The following is a 22,962-nucleotide window of genomic DNA, read 5'->3' on the forward strand; positions in this document are numbered from 1 at the left end:
TTACTCCCCGCACCCACGCGCCTGACCTTCCGCGGCTTCTCCCGCTCAGCCTGTGGCCCCGTCCTCCATCAAGTTCCTGAAGCATCTCACACTCCGCCCGGCCTCTTTCTGCAGCCCCCCCACCCCATCCCGGCCATGGTCAAGTCCAGTCAGCCCCACTCCAAAACAGACCCCAGCTCTGCCCACATCGTGCCAAGACCAGTGCCCTCTCCGGGTGACTACATGGCCTCTCCCTGGCCGCCAGCTGCACACCTGTTGCCACCCCTTCTTACACAAAGGAGGCAAGACCGAGTCTCCCTCCTGCCTAAGCATCTCTCCCCCATGGTCCCTGGTCCCCGGAACGAGCAGGGCCTGCCTGCCTCTCTGGCCATCTGACCCACCCACCCCTGGGTCACTCTATCGAGCCACACCAGCTGCTTGCTTTTTCTCAAACACGGCACCCTCACTGCCACACCAGGTCTGGGCACGAGCCTGTGCCAGGCCTTCTGCGGCGGGGGGAGCTGCTCAGCACTCAGCCTGAGCACACACGCAGCCCCTCCCCAAAGCCCCCTGGTTCGCTGGCCTGCACAGCGCCCACCGCCAACCGGAATCATCTTTCTTCACCTGCCCTCCGCCACCACCTGGAATTAACGTGCAGCAAGAGCAGCTGAGTCACGCAGCACCCCCGGCCTGGCCCCCCTGCTTCACCAGGAAGCAGGTGGAGGCACATGTGCTCTTGAGGTAGGAAAAAAGCAACCGGGGAGGGAGACGCTCGAGGCAGGGAACAGGCACGGAGCCTACCGCTGGGCACCGACGGGTGGGCCACGGACGGGAGACAGCCCGGCAGCTTGCGCCAACGGCCCTCTGGGACCACCCCCAGCAAGGATGCAGGCCTTGGCCGCAGGGACCAGAGGGTGAGGCCCCCGAGTGGCGGCTAACGCTGAGTGGGCGCTGGGGGCCAGGCACTGGCCTGTACCCCCCACGGTCATTATTCCACTGACGCCCCCAACCCCACCAGGGAGCGGGTCCGGGCAGTGGACCCACTTTACAGATGAGTAAGCTGAGGTCCGCGAGATGAAGTCAGTTGGCACGTTTGCGCAGCAAGGAAGAGCCCGTGCTAGGACCACCCCGCTAGGGGGCTTCCCTGGGGTCCGCTGTGTTCTCAGGGGTGAGGCCGGTCCTGCCCTGTGCCTCCACCCCAGACACAGCTCCCAGCCACCACCGCGCCCCGCGGCTTACTCACTGGAAGCAGTTCCTGGCTCCGGCGGTGCCCCTCAGGTACTGACGCAGGGAGTCCAGGAACTCGACCAGCTGCTCAGGGCACACGGCCATCTCCTGCCGGACCAGCTGCAGATGCTCCGGGGCCATAGGACCAGTGAGCCACCCTGCGGGCTCCCTGGCATCCCGCCTCCCCCGGGACCCCGCCCAGCCCAGGAGCCCGCCTCCCCAGGACAGGACAACTTCTTCAGAATAAAACCGACCCACTCCCCCGCTGCACACACACACTTTTCATTCTTACACGTGGAAACTGGCGAAAAGTGAGCTAAACTTAAGAAGCCAAATGCAGGGAGTAGTCCCACAAGTGCTGAAAAAACAGACAGGGTCGCTTAAAGAGGCTCCAGAGAGACTGGGAGCTACCTGCAAGGCTTCGGGTCCAGGACACAACAAAACGAGTGACCAGCAAAATTGTTTCTGATTGAATCAGCATTTTGACGTCACTGTCCTGCTGATTATGTTGCTCCGGGCCCCACCGATCACAGCCCTGGAGCCTCTAAGAATGCTCATGGGAGGGGAGGGTGGCCAAGTGCTGGGGCTGCATCTCCCCTTGTGGCGGTCCCAGGGTAGAGGTGTCAGGGACACTAAGCCGCCTGCATCTTGAGGCCTGGCTCGGGCAGGGATGGGGCCACAGGAGAGAGAGGAGTCCTCACCATGTTGGTGCTTTCTTCATCCGAGAGATGCTGCTGGAAGTCAAACCAAAGGGTCTGCAACAACAAAGCATGAAGAGATGCCTGAGACAGAGGCCACCGCTGCTAGGGAGGCTCCCAGGACCACCACAGTGACCCCTGAGCACCCAGGGCCACCGAAGAGCTCCAGCCCCTCCACCCCACTCTGGAGTCCCCGAGCGGGTGGGAGCTCCCAGGGCCAGGCCTCTCTGGGCAGGGCTCAGCCCACCCTCCAGGCAGTGCCGGCTCAAGACAGGAGCCGGGAAGCCAGGCTGCAAGGCCACCCACAGGGAGTGGCACAGATCCCTTCTGGCCGTGGCATCTAGGGGGCGCTGGAGCCACAGAGGCCAAGCACGCCAATTGCAGAGCACACGAAGGAGGCTCCACTGTGCTGAACCCAGGACGCTGGGGTTTTGTCACAACTTCCGCCGACAGCCTTGCTGGCAACAGGTTCCCCGACAACTTACACGTCGCCCCCAGTCACAGCCCCTGGCACCTCATGAATATAACGGCCTGAATGAGGTGGTCTGTGCTCGCTGGCCTTCCACCGGCCCTGGGGGCTAAACCCTCTCTACGAAATCTTATGTAACTTGCCAGACTCCCCGAGGTCATGGCTGCCCTACTGTGAGCTCTAGGAAAGCAGGAAGCCCGTGCACTCTGCTCCTGACCGCGTGCTTGTGTCTGTAATGGTGCCCAGCACCATGACTGCAGAGCAGAGAACCCAGAGGCCACAGAAGCTGGTCCAGGGTCAGAGTCTGAGTCTGAGGCCAAGCCTCTCTCCTGATCCACGGAATCAGGATCCTTCTTCCTTTTTCTTGGGCACCCCAATAAAGGCCACCTCTGTGCCCATCCCTGTCCATCCTCCACGAGGGCAGCCCGTGTCCCTGGCGCAATCCCGCACCCACGCGGCCGATCTGCAGGGCCATGACCCATGCAGTCACCACCTGGACATTCTTAATAATGTTGGAACAAGGGGCCCCATAAATTACACAGCCGGCCCCAGAGAGGGTACTGACTTTCCGGGGACATAGGGTGTGCACGTCGGCGTTTGTAGGCGGCCAAGTTCTGCTTGGCAGAGCAAGTCTCTTTCCGTGCTTTTAAAACCGTGTAGATGGGCTCCTGGAGAGCACTGGTTCCCTAGATTTCTCCTGGCCAGCTGGGCCCCGCGGCAGTGAGGATGAGGTAAAGATGAGGGGAGGGTGGAGGAGGGACGGCGGCACCCACGTCTGCGCCCCCCGCCCCGTCTCCCTGCCTCGCCGTCCCAGCGTTCCAGGAGCCCAGGCACAGCTAGGAGCGCTCAGGTTCGCCCTTGGAGGGCGGGGTCCAGAGCAGGTCCCGGATTGGCCCCTGCTCGCAGCTCGGGCCAATCAGAGGCTGGGAAGAGGGCCCCCCCCGCCCCGTCTCCAGGACGCACAGGTGCTCCTTGGTTTCCAGCCAGCCGGTTGTTAGGGCGACTGGGGCGCTAAAAATAAACTTCAAAGAGCCTCCCCCTGGGGGCGCCCGCAGAGTTGTTATGACAACCGGGCCTCAGGGTCCCCGCCGAGCCTTTCCCACCGCTCCCACCCAGCAGCTGGCTTTAGCGGGGCGGGGTGGCGGGGGGGCGGGGGGGCGGGGGGGTGGGGGAATCCCACCTCGGCCTCAGACCTGCAGGTGGGATGGCCACCTCCTCCCTCGGACTCCTCTCCAAGTCTCAGCCTCACCTCCTGGGGAGCCCCACCCACTGCCCTCACGAATCCCTCAGAACCCACAAACCCATCAAAGCACTATTTTTCTTTTGCCCTTTTGCAAAAGATATAAAAAAATTCAGAGAAGTAGGAAAAATGTGAACTTGCCACTGCAACCCCACAGCCTGGAGATCCCTGCTATCTTGGTTTATGTTGATATACAGGTATGGTATGTGTATAGGTTCTGGCATCAGAACGTCTAATAACTGCTAAACAACATTGCTAATATTAAATGCTAACGATGCAGCAGGCTCTGTGCTAAGCCATTAAGACACCATTTAATTTAATCCTCACAATGACCCTGTGAGAGGTGCCATTCTGATTATTTTCTCTGTGGTTAGAGGAGGACTCTGAGGTTCAGAGAGGGTAGGTCATTGGCCCAAGGTCACACAGCTGTTAAGTGGTATAGCCAGGATTCAAATACAGGCAGTCCGATACTGGAGCCTGTTGGTAAACCTTAAGGCAAATTATTTTCTTTCTTCCAACGAATGGTAATCGTTATGGGCTGAACTGTGTTCCCCCCAAATTCATATGTTGAAGTCCCAATCCCCAGTACCGCGAAACGTGACTATATTTGGAGACAGGACCTTTGAATAGGTGATTAAGTTAGAATAAGGTCACATGGGTGGGCTCTAATCCAATATGACTGGTGTCCTTATAAGAAGAGATCAGGACACAGACACACACAGACACAGGGAGAAGACGGCCGTCTACACGCCAACGAGAGAGGCTTCAGAAGAAACCAACCCCGCCAACATCCTGATTTCAGATTTCTAGCCTTGATCTGTGAGAGAATAAATGCCGGGGTTTAAGCCCCAGTTCTGGCAGCCCTGCAAAGCGAACACAATCGTATCCTGACTGCCTACCGAGCCGTGAAATGTTCTCCGAAAACACGATCCCATAAAGGCTGTGCCACTTTCCATCACTTGTGGATGTGTCACGTCCCATTTTAAGAAACTTCACGCTGCCGGTCATTCTAATCTCTCCTGGGACGTCACCATCCCTCACCCACCACCTTGCTGGGTCTAGGCTACCACCTGCCCAGACCACGCCGCCGCCTTAACGCCTCCTTGAAGCTCTGTCCCCTTGCTGCCTGTGGTCCGGCCGACTACTTTCTGTTCCTCGAGACGCCCCTCCTGGCTGCCCACCCGCCCTCCACAGCCGCGCCGCTCCTCTCCTCGGCTCCTACACGATGGACCCGTTCCCGGCGTCCACCCTTACTCCGCGCTCCACCTGGGGAATGTCCTTTCCAAGGCTTCCTGACTCCTGTCTCGAGCTCTGGCCTCACTCTGCACTCCCTGGGGGCTGGGAGGGCGGAGGGTGGATGCAGGGACAGAGGCGAGGGCTCAGTGGGCTCACCTTGCTCTCCAGCCGTCCTATCAGCCCCGCCAACCTGCTGATCTGGGCTTCCAGGCCCTCCTCCCTGGAGTCCGAGGTGACTGGGAAGGAAGAACAGAGATGCTGATTGGGAGGGCAGGGCCAGGCCTAAGGTGGAGGGGAGCTCCCGGCCCTGCCCCGGCGCTGAGACCTGTCCCCAGCCCTCCCAGGCTCGGTCCCCATGGGAGGCCCAAGCCCCACGTGGACCACTCTCAGAATTCCCCCCAGGACCCCCCAGCCAGTGGCCCCCACTCTGGGCCACTGCTCGCTCACCAAGCGGGAAGCTCTTCCCTTGCTCCACGGCCGTGAGCTTGTGGTTGTGGGCGTAGACGGGAGTGGAGCTCCCAGACCAGGTCTCCACCACGCTGTGGTTCTGTCTGCAGAGGAGTGGGGCAACACACACTATGAGGGGGGCTGCAGGGCTCTGGCCGCCTGTGGCAGCTTCGACAAACATTAAGCACCGACTGGGGGCTGAAACGTGCAGAGAACTCACTCCGTGGAGCCCCGGCCCTGTGAAGTGAACATCGTGGCCTCTGTTTTACAAAGGGGGACAACAGGCCCACTGGCCAAGGCCACGCTGCAAGCGGGGCCGGGTTGGGATGAACTCAGATCCTTTCCAGGAACCCAGACCCTGTTCCCGGGAGGTTTAGTTCCAGGGCCGGGCGAGGCTGAGCCAGGCCCCCAGCCTCCCCACAGCCCACGGCTGCCCCTCTCCCCGGCCCTGCCGGCCTCGCTGGGAGCCGATTCAACGTTCGCTGCCCTCTGGGGTGGGGGCCTGCGTTGGCTAACAAGCCCCCTGTCCAAAAAAGGAAGCCCTAAGACACAGTCGAGAGCGGGCATCTGACAGACAAAGACCCGTGATCCTGACCTCAGCCTGGCCCCATCCCGTCATGACACCACCCGCCACGCACACTACTGATGTGCACACACACGCACAGCACCCGGCATCCCTGACGTGCACACACAGCCCACCCAACACTGCCTGGCACGTAGTAGCGACTCAACAAATGCCCAAACCCCATGTGCAAAAATGCTGGAAAACTCACCACAGACGTAAAAATACACCCAGACGCACATATCCCCCCAACACACACACACACGCTCCTGTGTGCACGGCCGACACGCCTGGTCCCCAGGGCTGCCTTGGTAAGGTTCTGGAATTTGCCTCCTGTGAGCCTGAAAGCCCAGCAGCCTCTCCCTGTGCAGAGGGGCCACCCCCCCCCACCCCTCCGCCAAGGGAGGAGAAAGGCTGGCAGGTTCCTTGAGGTGTCAATCGGGGCGCCTCAACAAACTCAGACCACGAGTGGGAACCGTGGGAGTCCCCCAAGGGCGGCAGGGTCTGAACCAGTGGCTCGTGCCTGGGTCACGGCGTCCCTAGGCCTGGGAAAGAGAATGCTCAGGGGACCTGCAGCTGAGAGCCGAAACAGCTGAGATCTGGGCAGTTTGAGGCGGCAGTGCCTGTGAAGCAGGTGTGTCTCCCCATCGCGATGTGCCACTCCTGCCAACAACATCCCCAAGTAAGCTTCCAAAAAGGGGGCAGGCAGGTGTAACGGCTGACACGTGACGGAACTGGCAAAGCGCAGGAAATGGGCTCTGAAAATCATGCAGCGGTCCTATCTGTTCTGCAGCAGGAGAGAAACCGCAGGTTTTTAAATCAAGATAGTGATGAAAAAAAAAAATGAAGAAAATCTATGTGACAGCTTCCAGAGCTGAGGCTGTTAACCTTGGGAACCCTCAGAATCACAAGACTGATCAGCTATGCAGAGTCCTGGGCCCAGCTCCCAGGGACCCTAATCCAGCGGGCACGGCCGGAGCCCAGGAATCTGCACTGTGCATATCCTAGGTGACCGGGCTGCAGGTGCTCAGAGCAAAGGCATTTTGCGAACAGCATCACTGAGCAGCCTTTGCAGTCATATGTGACTGGGACAAGCCCCCCACCAACCAAAAAAACACAACCCCCCAGGCCCAGCAACCAACACCCTGCTGTGCCCGGTCTCTGCCTGGGAAACCGCGGCAGAGACTCAAGGCTCAGTAACGCATGGGCACTTGGCAGCTGCCCCCGCCTGTTTCTATTTCTTTATTCCCCCTTTGCCCCGGGCACATCAGCTCTTCAGGGAAGAACCGGCACAGAGGAGTTGGCCGGAACTTAGGACAGCAAATGGGAGGGCTCGTGGCCCCCAGGGGCTGGCCCTGCCAGGCCGGAACGAGACTGCTAACTCTCCGGACCCCCATCTCACCGCCCCAACAGTGTCCCCCTGCAACGAGGGGGGACACCAGGTACTTTTCCACGGCTTCAAGGACCCACAAACAAGGCTTTAAATAACACTAACTAACATTGGGAGAAAACCACTCCATTTCACTGCTCTTTCAATCTTTCTGAAGTCATGCTTTGATGCTCCTCTGTTTTCAATGCCCATCTATGATCTCACAGCCTCTCTTTTTGAACAAAGAGGGAGCAGGCCTCAGGGTCCAAGCTGACTGCGGGCACCAACAGCGCTTATTTTTACAATTTCTTCACTCACAGCATGTGATACTTGTTTTCGAATGATGGTAATAGCCACCAGAGTTTCCTAAATTTATTCCCAGGTTTTAAAAAATGAGTCAAACAATAGAATAGTTTTAGCTAAACAATAACATGAGCAATATGGAAATGTGGCCAAACGGACCAGAGTCTAGGAACTAGTCATAACTCTGTGAGGAGGCAGGTATATAATCGTCCCCACTTAAAGAGCTGGGGAAGTGGAGGCACAGAGGGGAACAGCAGCTTGCCCAAGGTCACCCAGCCCCCAAGCACACGAACGTCCCCACCAGGCAGCAGGTCAGCACACACACGGCCCACTCCCACAGGCCCCCACAAGGTCCCACCAACGCACCGGATCTGGCTGGTCTGCTCTTCGATGGCCTCCACCGCACTCTCCACCGAGCTCAGCAGGGACTGGATCTGACTGGCCGTCTCCTTCAGGAGGAAGCGTGTCACAAACTGGTCCACATTGCTCCCACCCTCATACACCTGTGGCGGGAAGGGAAGGGGCACAGAGGGGAAAGGAGTTGGGGAGGGATCGTGGGTGGAGATCTGGTGCAGGGGTGGGGGGACACCTAGGGTCAGTGTCTCTGCACTGGGATGGGGGTATCACAGGGCTCCAGCATGAAGGCAGGGGTACAGACTCAAGAGACCACGGTGTGAGCCCCAGCTTCACCAATTACTAGTACTGTGACCTCCACACCACAACAGAAATCACTGTAGTAGCTGTCTCATAACACTGTAGTAAGGACTGAATGAAAAAATTACATAAAATGCTCAGCACTGTGCTTGTCACATAGCAAATACTCAGTATACAGTAGCTGCTATGATGGTGATGATGATGAGAAAGATGGTGGTGGGTCACTTCTGTTCAACATAGTATTGGAAGTCCTAGCCCCAGCAATCAGACAAGAAAAAGAAATAAAAGGTGTCCAAATTGGAAGGGAAGAGGTAGAGTTGTCACTATATGCAGATGACATGATATGATAAATAGAAAGCCCTAAGGACTCCACAGAAAAACTACTAGATCTAATAAAGGAATTCAGTAAAGTAGCAGGATACAAGATTAACATTTGGAAATCGGTTGCATTTCTTTACACTAAAAATGAAACATCAGAAAGGGAACGCAAAAAAACAATACCTTTTAAAATCGCACCAAAAAAACACACAAAACCTAGGAATAAACCTGACCAAGGAGCTGAAAGACTTATATGCTGAGAACTATAAAACATTAATACAGGAAATTAAAGAGGATTCAAGGAAATGGAAAGATATCCCATGTTCTTGGATTGGAAGAATATTGTTAAAAATCACAAAACTACCCAAAGCAATCTACAGATTTAATGTGATCCCTATCAAATGACATTTTTCACAGAACTAGGATAATCCAAAAAGTTATATGGAACCATAAAAGACCCAGAATTCCCAAAGCAATCCTGAGGGGGGAAAAAAACAAGAAAGCAGGAGGCATAACTCTCCCAGACTTCAGACAATACTACAAAGCTACAGTAATCAAAACAATGTGGTACTGGTACAAAAAGAGACACACAGATCAATGGAACAGAATAGATAGACCAGAAATAAACCCACACACCTATGGTCAATTAATCTTTGACAAAGGAGGCAGGAATATAAAATGGGAAAAAGACAGGCTCTTCAGCAAGTGGTGCTAGGAAAACTGGACAGCCACAGGTAAATCAATGAAATTAGAACACACCCTCACACCATGCACAAAAATAAGCTCAAAATGGCTTAAAGACTTAAACATAAGACATGACACCATAAAACTCCTAGAAGAGAACATAGGCAAAACATTCTCTGACATAAAATGTATCAATGTTTTCTTAGGTCAGTCTCCCAAAGCAATAGAAATAAAAACAAGAATAAACAAATGGGACCTAATCAAACTTACAAGCTTTTGCACAACAAAGGAAACCATAAAAAAAAAAAACACGAAAAGACAACCTACAGCATGGGAGAAAATATCTGCAAATGATGCGATCGACAAGGGCATAATCTCCAAAATATACAAACAGCACACACAACTCAATAACAAAAAAACCAAACAACCCAATCCAAAAATGGGCAGAGGATCTAAGCAGACATTTCTCCAAAGAAGACATACAATAGCCAAAAGGCACATGAAAAAATGCTCAACACTGCTAACTATTAGAGAAATGCAAATCAAAACTACAATGAGGTACTACCTCACACCCATCAGAATGGCCATCATTAAAAAGTCTACAAATGACAAATGCTGGAGAGGGTGTGGATAAAAGGGAACCCTCCTACACTGTTGGTGGGAATGTAAGCTGGTGCAGCCACTATGGAAAACAGTATAGAGGTTCCTCAAAAAACTAAAAACAAAGTTACCATATGATCCAGCAATCCTACTCCTGGGCATATGTCCGGACAAAACTATAATTCAAAAAGATACACGCACCCCTATGTTCACAGCAGCACTATTCACAATAGCGAAGACATGGAAACCACCTAAATGTCCATAGACAGATGAATGGGTAAAGAAGATGTGGTGTATATATATATATATATATATATATATACACACACACACACATATATATATACAATGGAATACTACTCAGCCATAAAAAAACACAAAATAATGCCATTTGCAGCAACATGGATGCAACTAGAGATTACCATACTAAATGAAGTAAGTCAGAAAGAGAAAGACAAATACCATATGATATCACTCATATGTGGCATCTAAAGTACGGCACAAATGAACGTACCTACAAAACAGAAACAGACTCATGGATATAGAGAACAGACTGGTGGTTGCCAAGGGGGAGGGGGAGTGGGAGTTTGGAATTAGCAGATGCAAACTATTATATATAGAATGGATAAACAACAAGGTCCTACTGTATAGAACAGGGAACTATATCCAACCTCTTGGGAAAAACCATAATGGAAAATATTAAAAATGCATGTATATAACTGAGTCACTTTGCTGTACAGCAGAAATTAATACAACATTGTTAATCAACTATTCTTCAATAAAAAAATAATAAAAGTAACTAAATTATAAATAAAAAATGTAAAAAAAGATGGTGGTAGTGATTATGGTTATGAACATGATGATGGTGAAGATGGTGGTGGTAATGATGGTGGTGATGGTGGTGATGATGGTAAAGATGGTGGTGATGATGATGGTGAAGATGGCGGTAATGGTGGTGGTGATGGTTATGAAGAGGATGCTGATGATGGTGATGGTGGTGATGATGGTAAAGATGGTGGTGATGATGGTGGTGGTAATGATGGTGGTGATGGTAAAGATGGTGGTGGTAATGATGGTGGTGATGATGATGGTGAAGATGGCGGTAATGGTGGTGATGGTTATGAAGAGGATGCTGATGATGAAGGTGATGGTGGTAATGATGGTAAAGATGGTAGTGGTAATGATGGTGGTGAAGATGGTGGTGGTAATGATGGTGATGATGGTGAAGATGGTGGTGGTAATGGTGGTGGTGATGATGATGGTGAAGGTGGTGGTGGTGGTGGTGATGGTTATTAAGAGGATGATGATGGTGATGGTGGTGATGATGGTAAAGATGGTGGTGGTAATGATGGTAGTGATGGTAAAGATGGTGATGGTAATGGTGGTGATGATGATGGTGAAGATGGCGGTAATGGTGGTGGTGATGGTTATGAAGAAGATGCTGATGATGAAGGTGATGGTGGTGATGATGGTAAAGATGGTGGTGGTAATGATGGTGGTGATGATGGTGATGGTGGTGGTGATGATGGTAAAGATGGTGGTGGTAATAGTGATGATGATGGTGAAGATGGCGGTAATGGTGGTGGTGATGGTTATGAAGAGGATGCTGCTGCTGATGGTGATGTTGGTGAAGATGGTGGTGATGGTTATGAAGATGGTGATGGTGGTGGTGTTCTTGATGTTGTTGTGGACAGGGATAAAGTATTAGGGAAGAAGAATTCACAGCCTCCTTCCTTCCTTCTCTGAGGTGGATTCTTTGGGCCAGGCATGGTGTCACACGCCTGCAGTCCCAGCTTCCTGGGAGGCTGAGGCAGGAGGATCACTTGAGCCCAGGAGTTCCAGGCTGCAGTGCACTAGGCCCTAAGTTTGGCATCAACGTGGTGACCTCCCGAGAGCAGGGGATCACCAGGTTGCCTATGGAGGCATGAACCAGCCCAGGTCAGAAAAGAAGCAGGTCAAAACTGTGCTAAGTAAGCCCACACACCTGCGGTCAGTTGATCTTCGACAAAGGAGGCAAGAATATACAATGGGGAAAAAGTCTCTTCAGCAAGTGGTACTGGGAAAGCTGGACAGCCGCAGGCAAATCAGTGACGTTAGAACACACCCTAACACCATAAACAAGAATAAACTTAAAATGGCTTAAAGACCTAAACACAAGACATGACACCATAAAACTCCTGGAATAGAACAGAGGCAAGACATTCTCTGACATAAAACATACCACTGTGTTCTTAGGTCAGTCTCTCAAGGCAATAGAAGTAAAAGGAAAAGTAAACAAATGGGACCTAATCAAACTTATAAGCTTTTGCACGGCAAAGGAAACCATAAAAAAAAAAAGAAAGAAAGAAAAGAAAAGACACTACAGACTGGGAGAAAACATTTGCAAGTGATGTGACCAACAAGGGCTTAATTTCCAAAATATACAAACAGCCCATACAACTCAGTAACAAAAAACCAAACCACCCAATTGAAAAATGGGCAGAAGACCCAAATAGACATTTCTCCCGAGAAGACATAGAGATGGCCAACAGGCACATGGAAAGATGCTCAACGTCACTGGTTATTAGAGAAATGCAAATCAAAACTACAGTGAGGTACCACCTCACACCGGTCAGAATGGCCATGGTTAAACAGTCTACAAACAACAAATGCTGGAGAGGGTGCGGAGAAAAGGGAACCCTCCTCCTCTGTTGGTGGGAATGTAAGTTGCTTCAGCCACTGTGGAGAACAGTATGGCGGTTCCTCAGAAAACTAAAAATAGAACTACCGTATGATCCAGCAATGCTACTCCTGGGCATATATCTGGACAAAACTATAATTCAAAAAGACACATGCACCCCTATGTTCACAGAAGCCCTGTTTACAATAGCTAAGACATGGCAACAACCTAAACGTCCATCGACAGATGAATGGATAAAGAAGATGCGGTATATGTATATATACAATGGAACATTACTCCACCAAAAAGAATGAAATAATGCCATTTGCAGAGATCATCTAGAGAGTATCATACTAAGTGAAGTAAGTCAGAAAGACAAATACCACCATATATCACTTATATGTGGAATCTAAAATATGACATACATGATCTTATTCATGAAACAGAAACAGACATAGAAAACAGACTTGTGATTGCCAAGGGGGAGGGGGTTGGGGAAGGGATGCAGTGGGAGTTTTGGGTTAGCAGATGCAAACTATTATACATAGAATGGATAAACAACAAGGTCCCGCTATATAGCACAGGGAACTATATCCAATCTCCTGGGATAAACCATAATGGAAAAGAATATGAAAAAGAATATATATATAACTGTACATACATATACCTGAATCACTTTGCTGTACACCAGAAACAACTAACACAACACTGTAAATCAACTGTACTTCAATAAAAAAACAAAACAAAAACCCCAAAACCTGCCTGTGCTGATCAGCAGTGGCATAGTGCCTGGGAATAACCACAGCGCCCCAGCCTGGGCAACACAGCGAGATCCCATCTCTCTCGTTAAGGGAATTCTGCATCTCCTAAGTGTTCTGCATGTCCCCTAAATAAACAATAAACTTTTGCCTTTAAAAATAAAAAGGTGGGATCTTCCCTGGTGGCGCAGTGGTTGAGAGTCCGCCTGCCGATGCAGGGGACACGGGTTCGTGCCCCGGTCCAGGAAGATCCCACATGCCGCGGAGCGGTTGGGCCCGTGAGCCATGGCCGCTGAGCCTGCGCGTCCGGAGCCTGTGCTCCGCAATGGGAGAGGCCACGGCAGTGAGAGGACCGCATACCGCAAAAAAAAAAAAAAAAAAAAAAAATGACACTCTGCTGGGAAGCTGGTCCCTCAAGCCCTGTGCTGCTCTCTGGCCTCCTCTACCAAGACCCTACCCTCCTGAGCCACCTGACCCAGCACCTTGGCCAGGCAAGGGCTATCAAGGAAAGAAAATTAAACCATCCATCACTCTGACTGGAAATTAATTAGCAATAATTGCACAAGGGAACCACGGCTACAGACAGAGAGACTGAGGAATGAAGGCCAGGGTGCGGAGCAGGGGAACACAGCTGTGGGTGGAGAGGGGCCGAGAGGAGAGGTGCACGCAGACGGGGAGGTGTGGAGGTGGACCTCCCGCGCCACCCATCAGACCAGGCGCGCTGGCGGCAGGTCCCGACGGGGAAGGAGCCCACGGCAGAAAGCATGCCGGGTTCCGGCCTAACGCACTGCAGTGATTAATTATCCTTCCTAGCAGACAGCTGAACTCACATGCAATCCAGTGATCGATGGGCTCTGGACAAACAAATGACCCCAAAGAACAGGAAGACAGAATGAGGTAAAAAAAAACAAAACCAAAACTGAACAAAAAGAGAAAGGCTGCTAGAAGCCATCAAGCAGAAAAGCGAGCTAAAGTGAGTCTGTTAAAAGCACCCACAGGTAAGTGACTCAGGGTGCAGTCAGGGATCAATAAGTGTAACTGGTTAGTTGAATTGAAAAAAAAAGACAAAATTTTCAAAAGAGTAAAAATGCAGCTTGTACAGTTTTGTCCTTCACTACCACTGATGCCTCAGCGAGAGGCCAGCTCCACAGATTTCAGAGGGAAAGAGGCAGAGCTGGGAATTCCACAATATGTGGACGAGTTATTCACACGCAGGATAACAGGGAAACCTTCGGAAATCTGCAGATCTCTGAAAGTTTATCAAATGAGCACCTTTCCGGCAAAGAATGCCTAGGAATTTCTCCCAGATCTTCTAGGGCTGAATCACAGAAAAATATTCTTGAATAGGGAAGTTGTGGAAAAAAAGTGAGGGTGATCGCCCGAATGAAAATGAAGGTTACAGAGGTTAGGAAAGAAGAACATTGACCACTAATAGTTAAATTTTAATCACATTGGATTCAGGGAATAAAGAGTGTCAAAGTATGGGAAAAGAGCCAATCACCTCAAAAACTGTTTTAATTTCACAAGAGGGCATAGAAAGTGTTCTTTATTAGCCAGGTATAAAAACAGGATTAAGAGTGTTAACAATGTATGTTTTAGAAGTCCCTAGTAAAATGAAAACTAGAATGTTTACCTTTGAAATCATAATCAATGCTATAAACAAAGCAGACTACCAAAAGGTAAAATGTCAAGAAAGACGAAGGATCATTAAAAAATGGGAAGCATTTAAGATTATGACAGCAGCCAGGCCAGACAGATCATAACAATAAAGAAATCTGCCTAAATTGCCCCATGTAAAGACACAGTCCCAGATTTGACCAAACGAGGTCCATCTGGAAGCATATATAAAGCAAAGGAGCACCAAAGGATTTGCAATGAAAAGCCTGTGCAAAGATTCTGCTACCAAATTTGATCGAATGACTGGGACAAGCTGCAATACCACGATGAAGGTAGAAGTTAATGGGAAAGCATTAACCAAGCTTAAAAGGGTAAGAATAAACGGCAGAAGGCATAATGCATTACAAGGACGTGACGTTATCAAATCTTCGTGCATTATTAAATCTTTGTGCAATGGGAGAGGATATCGCTACAAGTACGGCTCTGCGGGGTTAGATGAATAAAACCACTTTATAAGGCAATTCTACTTTATATCAAGAGCCTTAGACTGCCCAGTAATTCTCTACTTTTGATAATCTACTCTTAAGAAATAATGCAAAATGTGGACAAATACTGATGTCTCAAGGTGTTAATTGATAATAGCAAAAACCTGGAAATAATCTAACATCTTCAAGAACAGGAATAGTATGTAAATTTAAGGAAGAATACTTAAAATGATACTTTTAAACAGTTTTATTAACATGGGAAAGGTGTCTGTTAAAATGTTAGGTGAAAAAAAGCAGAAAAATTTTTGTACACAGAATGATTTTAAGTGTATTAGAGAAATACCCATAGAAAAAAAGGCTCAATGGTAATAAAGTGGTAACAGTGGTTAGAGATAGTGGGAATTAGGAGTGATTTGAAATTTTTCTCTACTTCCTGAATTTTGAATATTGAATACGTACCATTTAGGTAACAAAAGTATTACAACAAGGTCTATAGGCATCAAATGGCATGGCTAAATAAACAGGAAGGAAATATTAGAATTTTAAAGATTAAATATCAAAACAATTTAGTGTGAGAAATTAGTTCACCAGTGTCCCATAGGACAGATAAATTGGAAATAATAAATGTCTATTGTAAAGGGCATTACTGGGAAAATGTGAATGTCTTTAAAATGGGCAAAAAAGATGACTGGTTCCTCGTCTAATACACCCTTCTAGGTTATCTAGGTCTTTCCTTGTTTGGGAGCTACTTTTAACACTCTAGCATGTAGGACTTCCCTGGTGGTGCAGTGGTTAAGAATCCGCCTGCCAATGCAGGGGACACGGGTTCAAGCCCTGGTCCAGGAAGATCCCACATGCTGCGGAGCAACTAAGCCTGTGCGCCACGACTACTGAGCCTGCGCTTTAGAGCCCGTGAGCCACAACAACTGAGCCCACGCACCGCAACTACTGAAGCCCGTGCACCTAGAGCCCTGCTCTGCAACAAGAGAAGCCACCGCAACGAAGAGTAGCCCCTGCTCGCCGCAACTAAAGAAAGGCTGCGTGCAGCAATGAAGACCCCATGCTGCAAAAAAATAAATAAAATTTAAAAAAACAAAAAACTCTAGCATGTAAAACTCGACAATAATGCGAATAATTCTCATCCACAGAAATGCATGTGAATTTTGCCCGGCAGAATTCAACTGACTGTTGTCCTGTGGACAGTGACCAATTCTGCATTTATTCACAGATTCATCTCAGAATTCCTGGTTGCCTATATACATGGCAAATGTTCTTTGAATTTTCCTTGGAGACAGTGTAACACCTTACTGGTTCTCAAATTAAGGAGTTAAATAAAATCTTTCACGTGTGTATACTTTATATTTGTACAAGAGACAACTTTACCTTTTTACAAAATTGTCTTTTAACAACATATATTTCACAACAAAGAAGGGATAGTTATTTTCAGATTTTATACTCTGAAAGTATGATCCACATCTTCTTCCCAAGTATCCCTGGGAGAATTATAAAAACAAAATAATATGGGACTTCCCTGGTGGCGCAGTAGATAAGATTCCACGCTCCCAACGCAGGGGGCTGGGTATGAGCCCTGGTCAGGGAAATACATCCCACATGCATGCTGCTAGAGTTCGCATGCCACAACTAAGGAGCCTGCCTGCCACAACTAAGACCCTGCACAACCAAATTAAAAAAAAATTTTTTAAGTCAAAATAATATGCAGTGAAGAAATCTCAAAAAAATAAAAAAAACAGAATACAAACTACTGGTTACTTGGTTTTATCCTAATACCATGAAATGAGAAATAAGTAAGGATATAACAAACTATTAGAGAATATTGAGAGAGGAAATATTAATCCTATATACTAAAATCTATCACTGCAGTGAAAGTATCATTCAAAGGTAGATTTCTAAACTTTCAAACTTTATTATCCAAAAAATTTTAAGCATTCCTTTTCACATATGAAAAAGTATATAGCAACAACAATAAACCAAAGGAAATAGGTGGTAGGAAATAATAATGATAAAAACTATAAATACAATAGATTCAGTAGTAGATACAGTATCAATACCGCCAAAATGACCATACTACCCAAGACAATCTACAGGTTCAATCCAATCCCTATCAAATTACCGATGGCATTTTTCACAGAACTAGGACAAAAAATTCCAAAATTTGTATGAAAACACAAAAGACCCCGAATAGCCAAAGCAGTCCTGAGAAAGAAAAACAGCTGGAGGAATCAGGCTCCTTGAGTTCAGAATGTACTACAACTACAGTCATCAAAACAGTATGGTACTGGCACAAAAACAGAAATATACATCAATGGAACATGACAGAAAGCCCAGAAATAAACCCACTCATCTATGGTCACCTAATCTATGACAAAGGAGGCAAGAATATACAAATGGAGAAAAGAGAGTCTCTTCAATAAGTGGTGCCGGGAAAACTGGACAGCAGTTTAAAAGAATGAAATTAGGACATTCTCTAACACCATACACACAAAAAAACTCAAAATGGATCAAAGACCTACATGTAAGGCCAGACACTATAAAACTCCTAGAGGAAAACATAGGCAGTACATACACTCTTTGACATAATTCGCGGCAATATCTTTTTTTGATCCACCTCCTAGAGTAATGAAAGTAAAACCAAAAATAAACAAACGGGACCTAATTAAACTTAAAAGCTTCTGCACAGCAAAGGAAACTATAAACAAAATGACAACCCACAGAACGGGAGAAAATATTTGCAAACAATGCGACTGACAAGAAATTAAATGCTGAAATATATTAGCAATTCATATAGCTCAGCATCAAAAACAAACAATCAAAACACGGGCAGAAGACCTCGACAGACATCTCTCCAAAGAAGACATCCAGATGGCCAAGAAGCACATGAAAAGACGCTCAGCATCACTCATTATTAGAGAAACGCAAATCAAAACTACAATGAGGTACCACCTCATACCAGTCAAAATGGCCGTCATCAAAAAAACCTACAAACAATAAATGCTGGAGAGGGTGTGGAGAAAAGGGAACCCTCCTACACTGCTGGTGGGAATGTAAGTTGGTGCAGCCACTATGGAGAACAGAATGGAGGTTCCTCAAAAAACTAAAAATCGAACTACCATAGGACCCAGCAATCCCACTCCTGGGCATATACCTGGAGAAAACCATGATTTGAAAAGAAACATGCATCCCAGTGTTCACTGCAGCACTATTTACCATAGCCAGGACATGGAAGCAACCTAAGTGTCCATCAACAGAGGAATGGATAAAGAAGATGTGCTACATATATACAATGGAATATTACTCAGCCATAAAAAAAGAACAAAATAATGCCATTTGCAGATTGTCATCCTGAGTGAAATTAAGTCAGACAGAGAAAGACAAACATCATATGATATCGCTTATATGTGGAATCTAAAAAAAGGGTACAAATGAACTTCTTTACAAAACAGAGTCACAGATGTAGAAAACAAACTTCTGGTTACCAGGGGGTAAGGGGGGAGAGGGATCCATTGGGAGATTGGGATTGACATGTACACACTTCTACATATAAAATAGATAACTAATAAGGACCTACTGTACAGCACAGGGAACTCCACTCAATACTCTCTAATGGCCTATATGGGAAAAGAACCTTAAAAAGAGTGCATATATGTATATGTATAACTGATTCACTTTGCTGTACACCTGAAACTAACACAACATTGTAAATCAACTACACTCCAATAAAAATTAAAAAAAAAAGATACATGCACCCCAATGTTCACTGCAGCACTATTTACAATAGCCAAGACATGGAAGCAACCTCAATGTCTACTGACAGAGGAATGCATAAAAAAGATGTGGTACATATATACAATGGAATATTACTCAGCCATAAAAAGAGAATGAAATAATGCCCTTTGCAGCAACATGGATGGACCTAGAGATTATCATACTAAGTAAGCCAGACAGAGAAGGACAAATATCATGATATCGCTTACGTGTAGAATCTAACAGAAAAAAAAAGACACAAATGAACTTATTTCCAAAACAGAGGCTCACAGACACAGAAAACAAACTTATGGTTACCAAAGGGGAAAGGGTGGTGGGTGAAGGGATAAATTAGGAAGCTGGGATTAACATATACACACTACTATATATAAAACAGATAACAAGGACCTACTGTATAGCACAGGGAATGCTACTCAATATTATCTAATAACCTACAAGGGAAAAGAATCTGAAAAAGAATATATATATATATATATATATGTAAACTGAATTGTGCTGTACACCTGAATCTTACACGATATTGCAAATCAACTATACTTCAATACAAAAGATTTTTTTTTAAGGAAAGAAAAGAATTAAAAAAATAAATACAGGAGAAAACATACTGTATAAATTAAATTTAAATAAACATGTCAGGGGCTCGTTTCTAGAAACAACTAATAAAAAAGGCAAAACTCTGTTAAATAGAAGTTTAAATGCAGCAAAATAGTACAAAATTTAAATCAAGACCTGAGCTGTAACAGTAGATGTTTTATTAAACGTAATCTGCGTCATGTGCCAGTTTTGTTTCAATGTTTTAGAATTAAAAAAAAAATCATAAGAACATACTATGCATCATCGATCATAAAACTGAACATGTCCATGGCAGTTTTGTTTAAAAATATACTAAAATGGACACCAAAAGTTTACCTAAAATTAGGATTGACTTTAAAATCACTACTATAATAATCCCCTCCCCCTGCTTAGTACCTCCACCCAAGCCTATGGATTAATTCTTTCTATTTTTGAATAGAAACATGATCCTAAGTTAGAGAAGCTGATTCACACACAGAAAGATATTCAAAACCACCTACAATTCACTCCCTATCACCCAATCTCAATTCCTGATAGACACAGAGATAAAACACTCAGCTAGTGACAAGATTCAGCAACGTGGTAAAAGAATAATGTGCCAATTAGGGTTTATCACAGGAAGCTAAGGACTGTTCAATAGGAGAGAATCTAATAATAGAATCCACCCCATCAATAGTTTAAGAAAAATCATATGATCCCTGAAAAAAAATACCAAAAAGGCATTTGAAAAAAAAATTCACTACCACCCGCTAAGGCAACCTTTAACGAAGGGAACACAAAAATATTTTTTATCAGACTGAAGAGGTTTCTAAAATAAGAGCTGCTATTAATATTATAATTAGTGAAGAACTACTAGAGAGATGCATTTGAACATCAGGAGCAAAACAAGGATGTCTGACGTAGCGCCATTACAATGTGTGAGAATTCAGGGTAAACGCAGCAGGACACAACAGAGAAACAGGAGGAACACATATCAGAAATGAAGACAGTAACTACACTGGTTAACCCTGATACTATGACTGCCTGTCTACAAAAGCAAGTGAGTCACCCTAAATCAGTGGATGCAAGAGATGTATTTGAAATAATCAACGAGCTGCACTTCTCCCAACAAAAACTGGTTAGAAAACATGCAAGAAATGCCAGTCACCATTGTGACAACCTATCATAGCATCACCACCATCACTAGGAAATCATGTAGCCTTTGGTACGCTCTAACAGCAAAAATCCTGCAAACTGCTTTAGGTTGTATCGGTAGATGTTAAAATCCTCTCCCTTTTACCATCACATCAAAAAGAATAAAATACCTAGGGAGGGTGGGAGGGAGGGAGACGCAAGAGGGAAGACATATGGGAACATATGTATATGTATAACTGATTCACTTTGTTATAAAGCAGAAACTAACACACCATTGTAAAGCAATTATACCCCAATAAAGATGTTAAAAAAAAAAAAGAATAAAATACCTAGGAATAAAACTACCTAAGGAGACAAAAGACCTGTACTCTGAAAACTGTAAGCCGCCGATGAAAGAAATCGAAGATGACACAAACAGATTCAAAGATATATCATGCTCTCGGATTGGAAGAATCAATATTGTCAAAGTGACTATACTATCCAAGGCAATCTACAGACTCAATGCAATCCCTATCAAATTATCAATGGCTGGGCTTCCCTGTAAAACATTTTTAAATTTGTGTGCAAACACAAAAGACCCTGAATAGCCAAAGCAGTCCTGAGAAAGAAAACCAGCTGGAGGAATCTGGCTCCTTGACTTCAGAATACACTACAACTACAGTCATCAAAACAGTATGGTAATGGCACAAAAAGAGAAATGTAGATCAATGGAACAGGATAGAAAGCCCAGAGATGAACCCACTCACCTATGGTCACCTAATCTATGACAAAGGAGGCAAGAATGTACAATGGAGAAAGGACAGTCTCTTCAATAAGTGGCACTGGGAAAACTGGACAGCAGCTTAAAAGAATGATATTCGGACATTCTCTAACACAATACACAAAAATAAACTCAAAACGGATTGAAGACCTAAATGTAAGACTGGACACTATAAAACTCTTAGAGGAAAACATAGGCAGAACACTCTTTGCAATTGCAGCAGTATCTTTTTTGATCCACCTCCTAGACTAAAGAAAATTAAACCAAAAATAAACAAATGGGACCTAATTAAACTTAAAAGCTTTTGCACAGTAAAGGAAACCATAAACAAAACAAAAAGACAACCCACAGAATGGGAGAAAATATTTGCAAGCGAAGCGACTGACAAGGGCTTAATCTCCACAATATACAAATAGCTCACACAGCTCAATATCAAAAGGAACCGAACAACCCAATCAAAAAATGGGCAGAGGATCAAAGTAGACATTTTTCCAAAGAAGACATACAGATGGCCAAAAAGCACATGAAAAGATGCTCAACATCGCTAATTATCAGAGCAGTGCAAATCAAAGCTACAATCAGAGGGATTGGTGGCACAGTGGTTAAGAACCTGCCTGCCAATGCAGGAGGCATAGGTTCGACCCCTGGTCTGGGAAGATCCCACATGCCGCAGAGCAACTAAGCCTGTGCGCCACAACTGCTGAGCCTGTGCTCTAGAGCCCGTGCTCCACAACAACAGAAGCCTGCACACCGCAACGAAGAGTAGCCCCCGCTCGTTGCAACTAGAGAAAGCCTGCGCGCAGCAACAAAGACCCAACACAGCCAAAAAACCAAAAAAAACAAAAAAAACTACAAAGAGGTATCACCTCACACGTTCAGAATGGCCATCATCAAAAGGTCTACAGACAACAAATGCTGGAGAGGGTGTGGAGAAACAGCTCCCTCTTGCACTGTTGGTGGGAATGTAAATTGGTACAGCCACTATGGAGAACAGTATGGAGGTTCCTTAAAAAACTAAAAATAGAACTATCATACGACCCAGCCATCCCACTACCGGACATATACCCTGAAAAAATCATAACTCAAAAAGAGCCATGTACCACAATGTTCATTGCAGCTCTATTTACTATAGCCAAGACATGGAAGCAACCTAAGTGTCCACTGACAGAGGAATGGATAAAGAAGATGCGGCACATACATACAATGGAATATTACTCAGCCATAAAAAGAAACGAAATAATGTCATTTGCAACAACATGGATGGACCTAGAGATCATACTAACTGAAGGAAGTCAGACAGAGAAAAAAAAACATCATATGATACCGCTCATATGTGAAATCTAATTTTTTAAAAAATGATACAAATGAACTTATTTACAACACAGAAACAGACTCACAGATATCAAA

General features: G+C 46.4%; 1 protein-coding gene and 1 long non-coding RNA gene across 5 annotated transcripts in view; one reads left to right on the forward strand and one right to left on the reverse strand.

The window, feature by feature from the left end:
- Nucleotides 1-22,962, reverse strand: part of NECAB2 (N-terminal EF-hand calcium binding protein 2) — a 38,123-nt gene that overhangs the window by 2,602 nt on the left and 12,559 nt on the right. For 2 of the 4 annotated variants that reach the window (XM_033844472.2, XM_033844471.2), the window contains 5 exons: nt 7,897-8,033; nt 5,297-5,400; nt 5,006-5,085; nt 1,908-1,961; nt 1,223-1,335 (listed from right to left, as the gene is read on the reverse strand). In XM_033844472.2, the coding sequence (XP_033700363.1) occupies nt 1,223-1,335; nt 1,908-1,961; nt 5,006-5,085; nt 5,297-5,400; nt 7,897-8,033 (488 nt within the window). The remainder of the gene's footprint in view (nt 1-1,222; nt 1,336-1,907; nt 1,962-5,005; nt 5,086-5,296; nt 5,401-7,896; nt 8,034-22,962) is intronic. The other 2 variants (XM_073796435.1, XM_073796434.1) reach the window with 2 other exon arrangements.
- Nucleotides 3,549-4,539, forward strand: LOC141277182 (uncharacterized). Its single transcript, XR_012328145.1, has 3 exons — nt 3,549-3,572; nt 3,714-3,810; nt 4,309-4,539. It is a non-coding gene; the product is annotated as an uncharacterized lncRNA (long non-coding RNA).

The sequence above is a fragment of the Tursiops truncatus genome, chromosome 19 (genome assembly GCF_011762595.2).
Source record: "Tursiops truncatus isolate mTurTru1 chromosome 19, mTurTru1.mat.Y, whole genome shotgun sequence".
Taxonomy (NCBI): Eukaryota; Metazoa; Chordata; class Mammalia; order Artiodactyla; family Delphinidae; genus Tursiops; species Tursiops truncatus.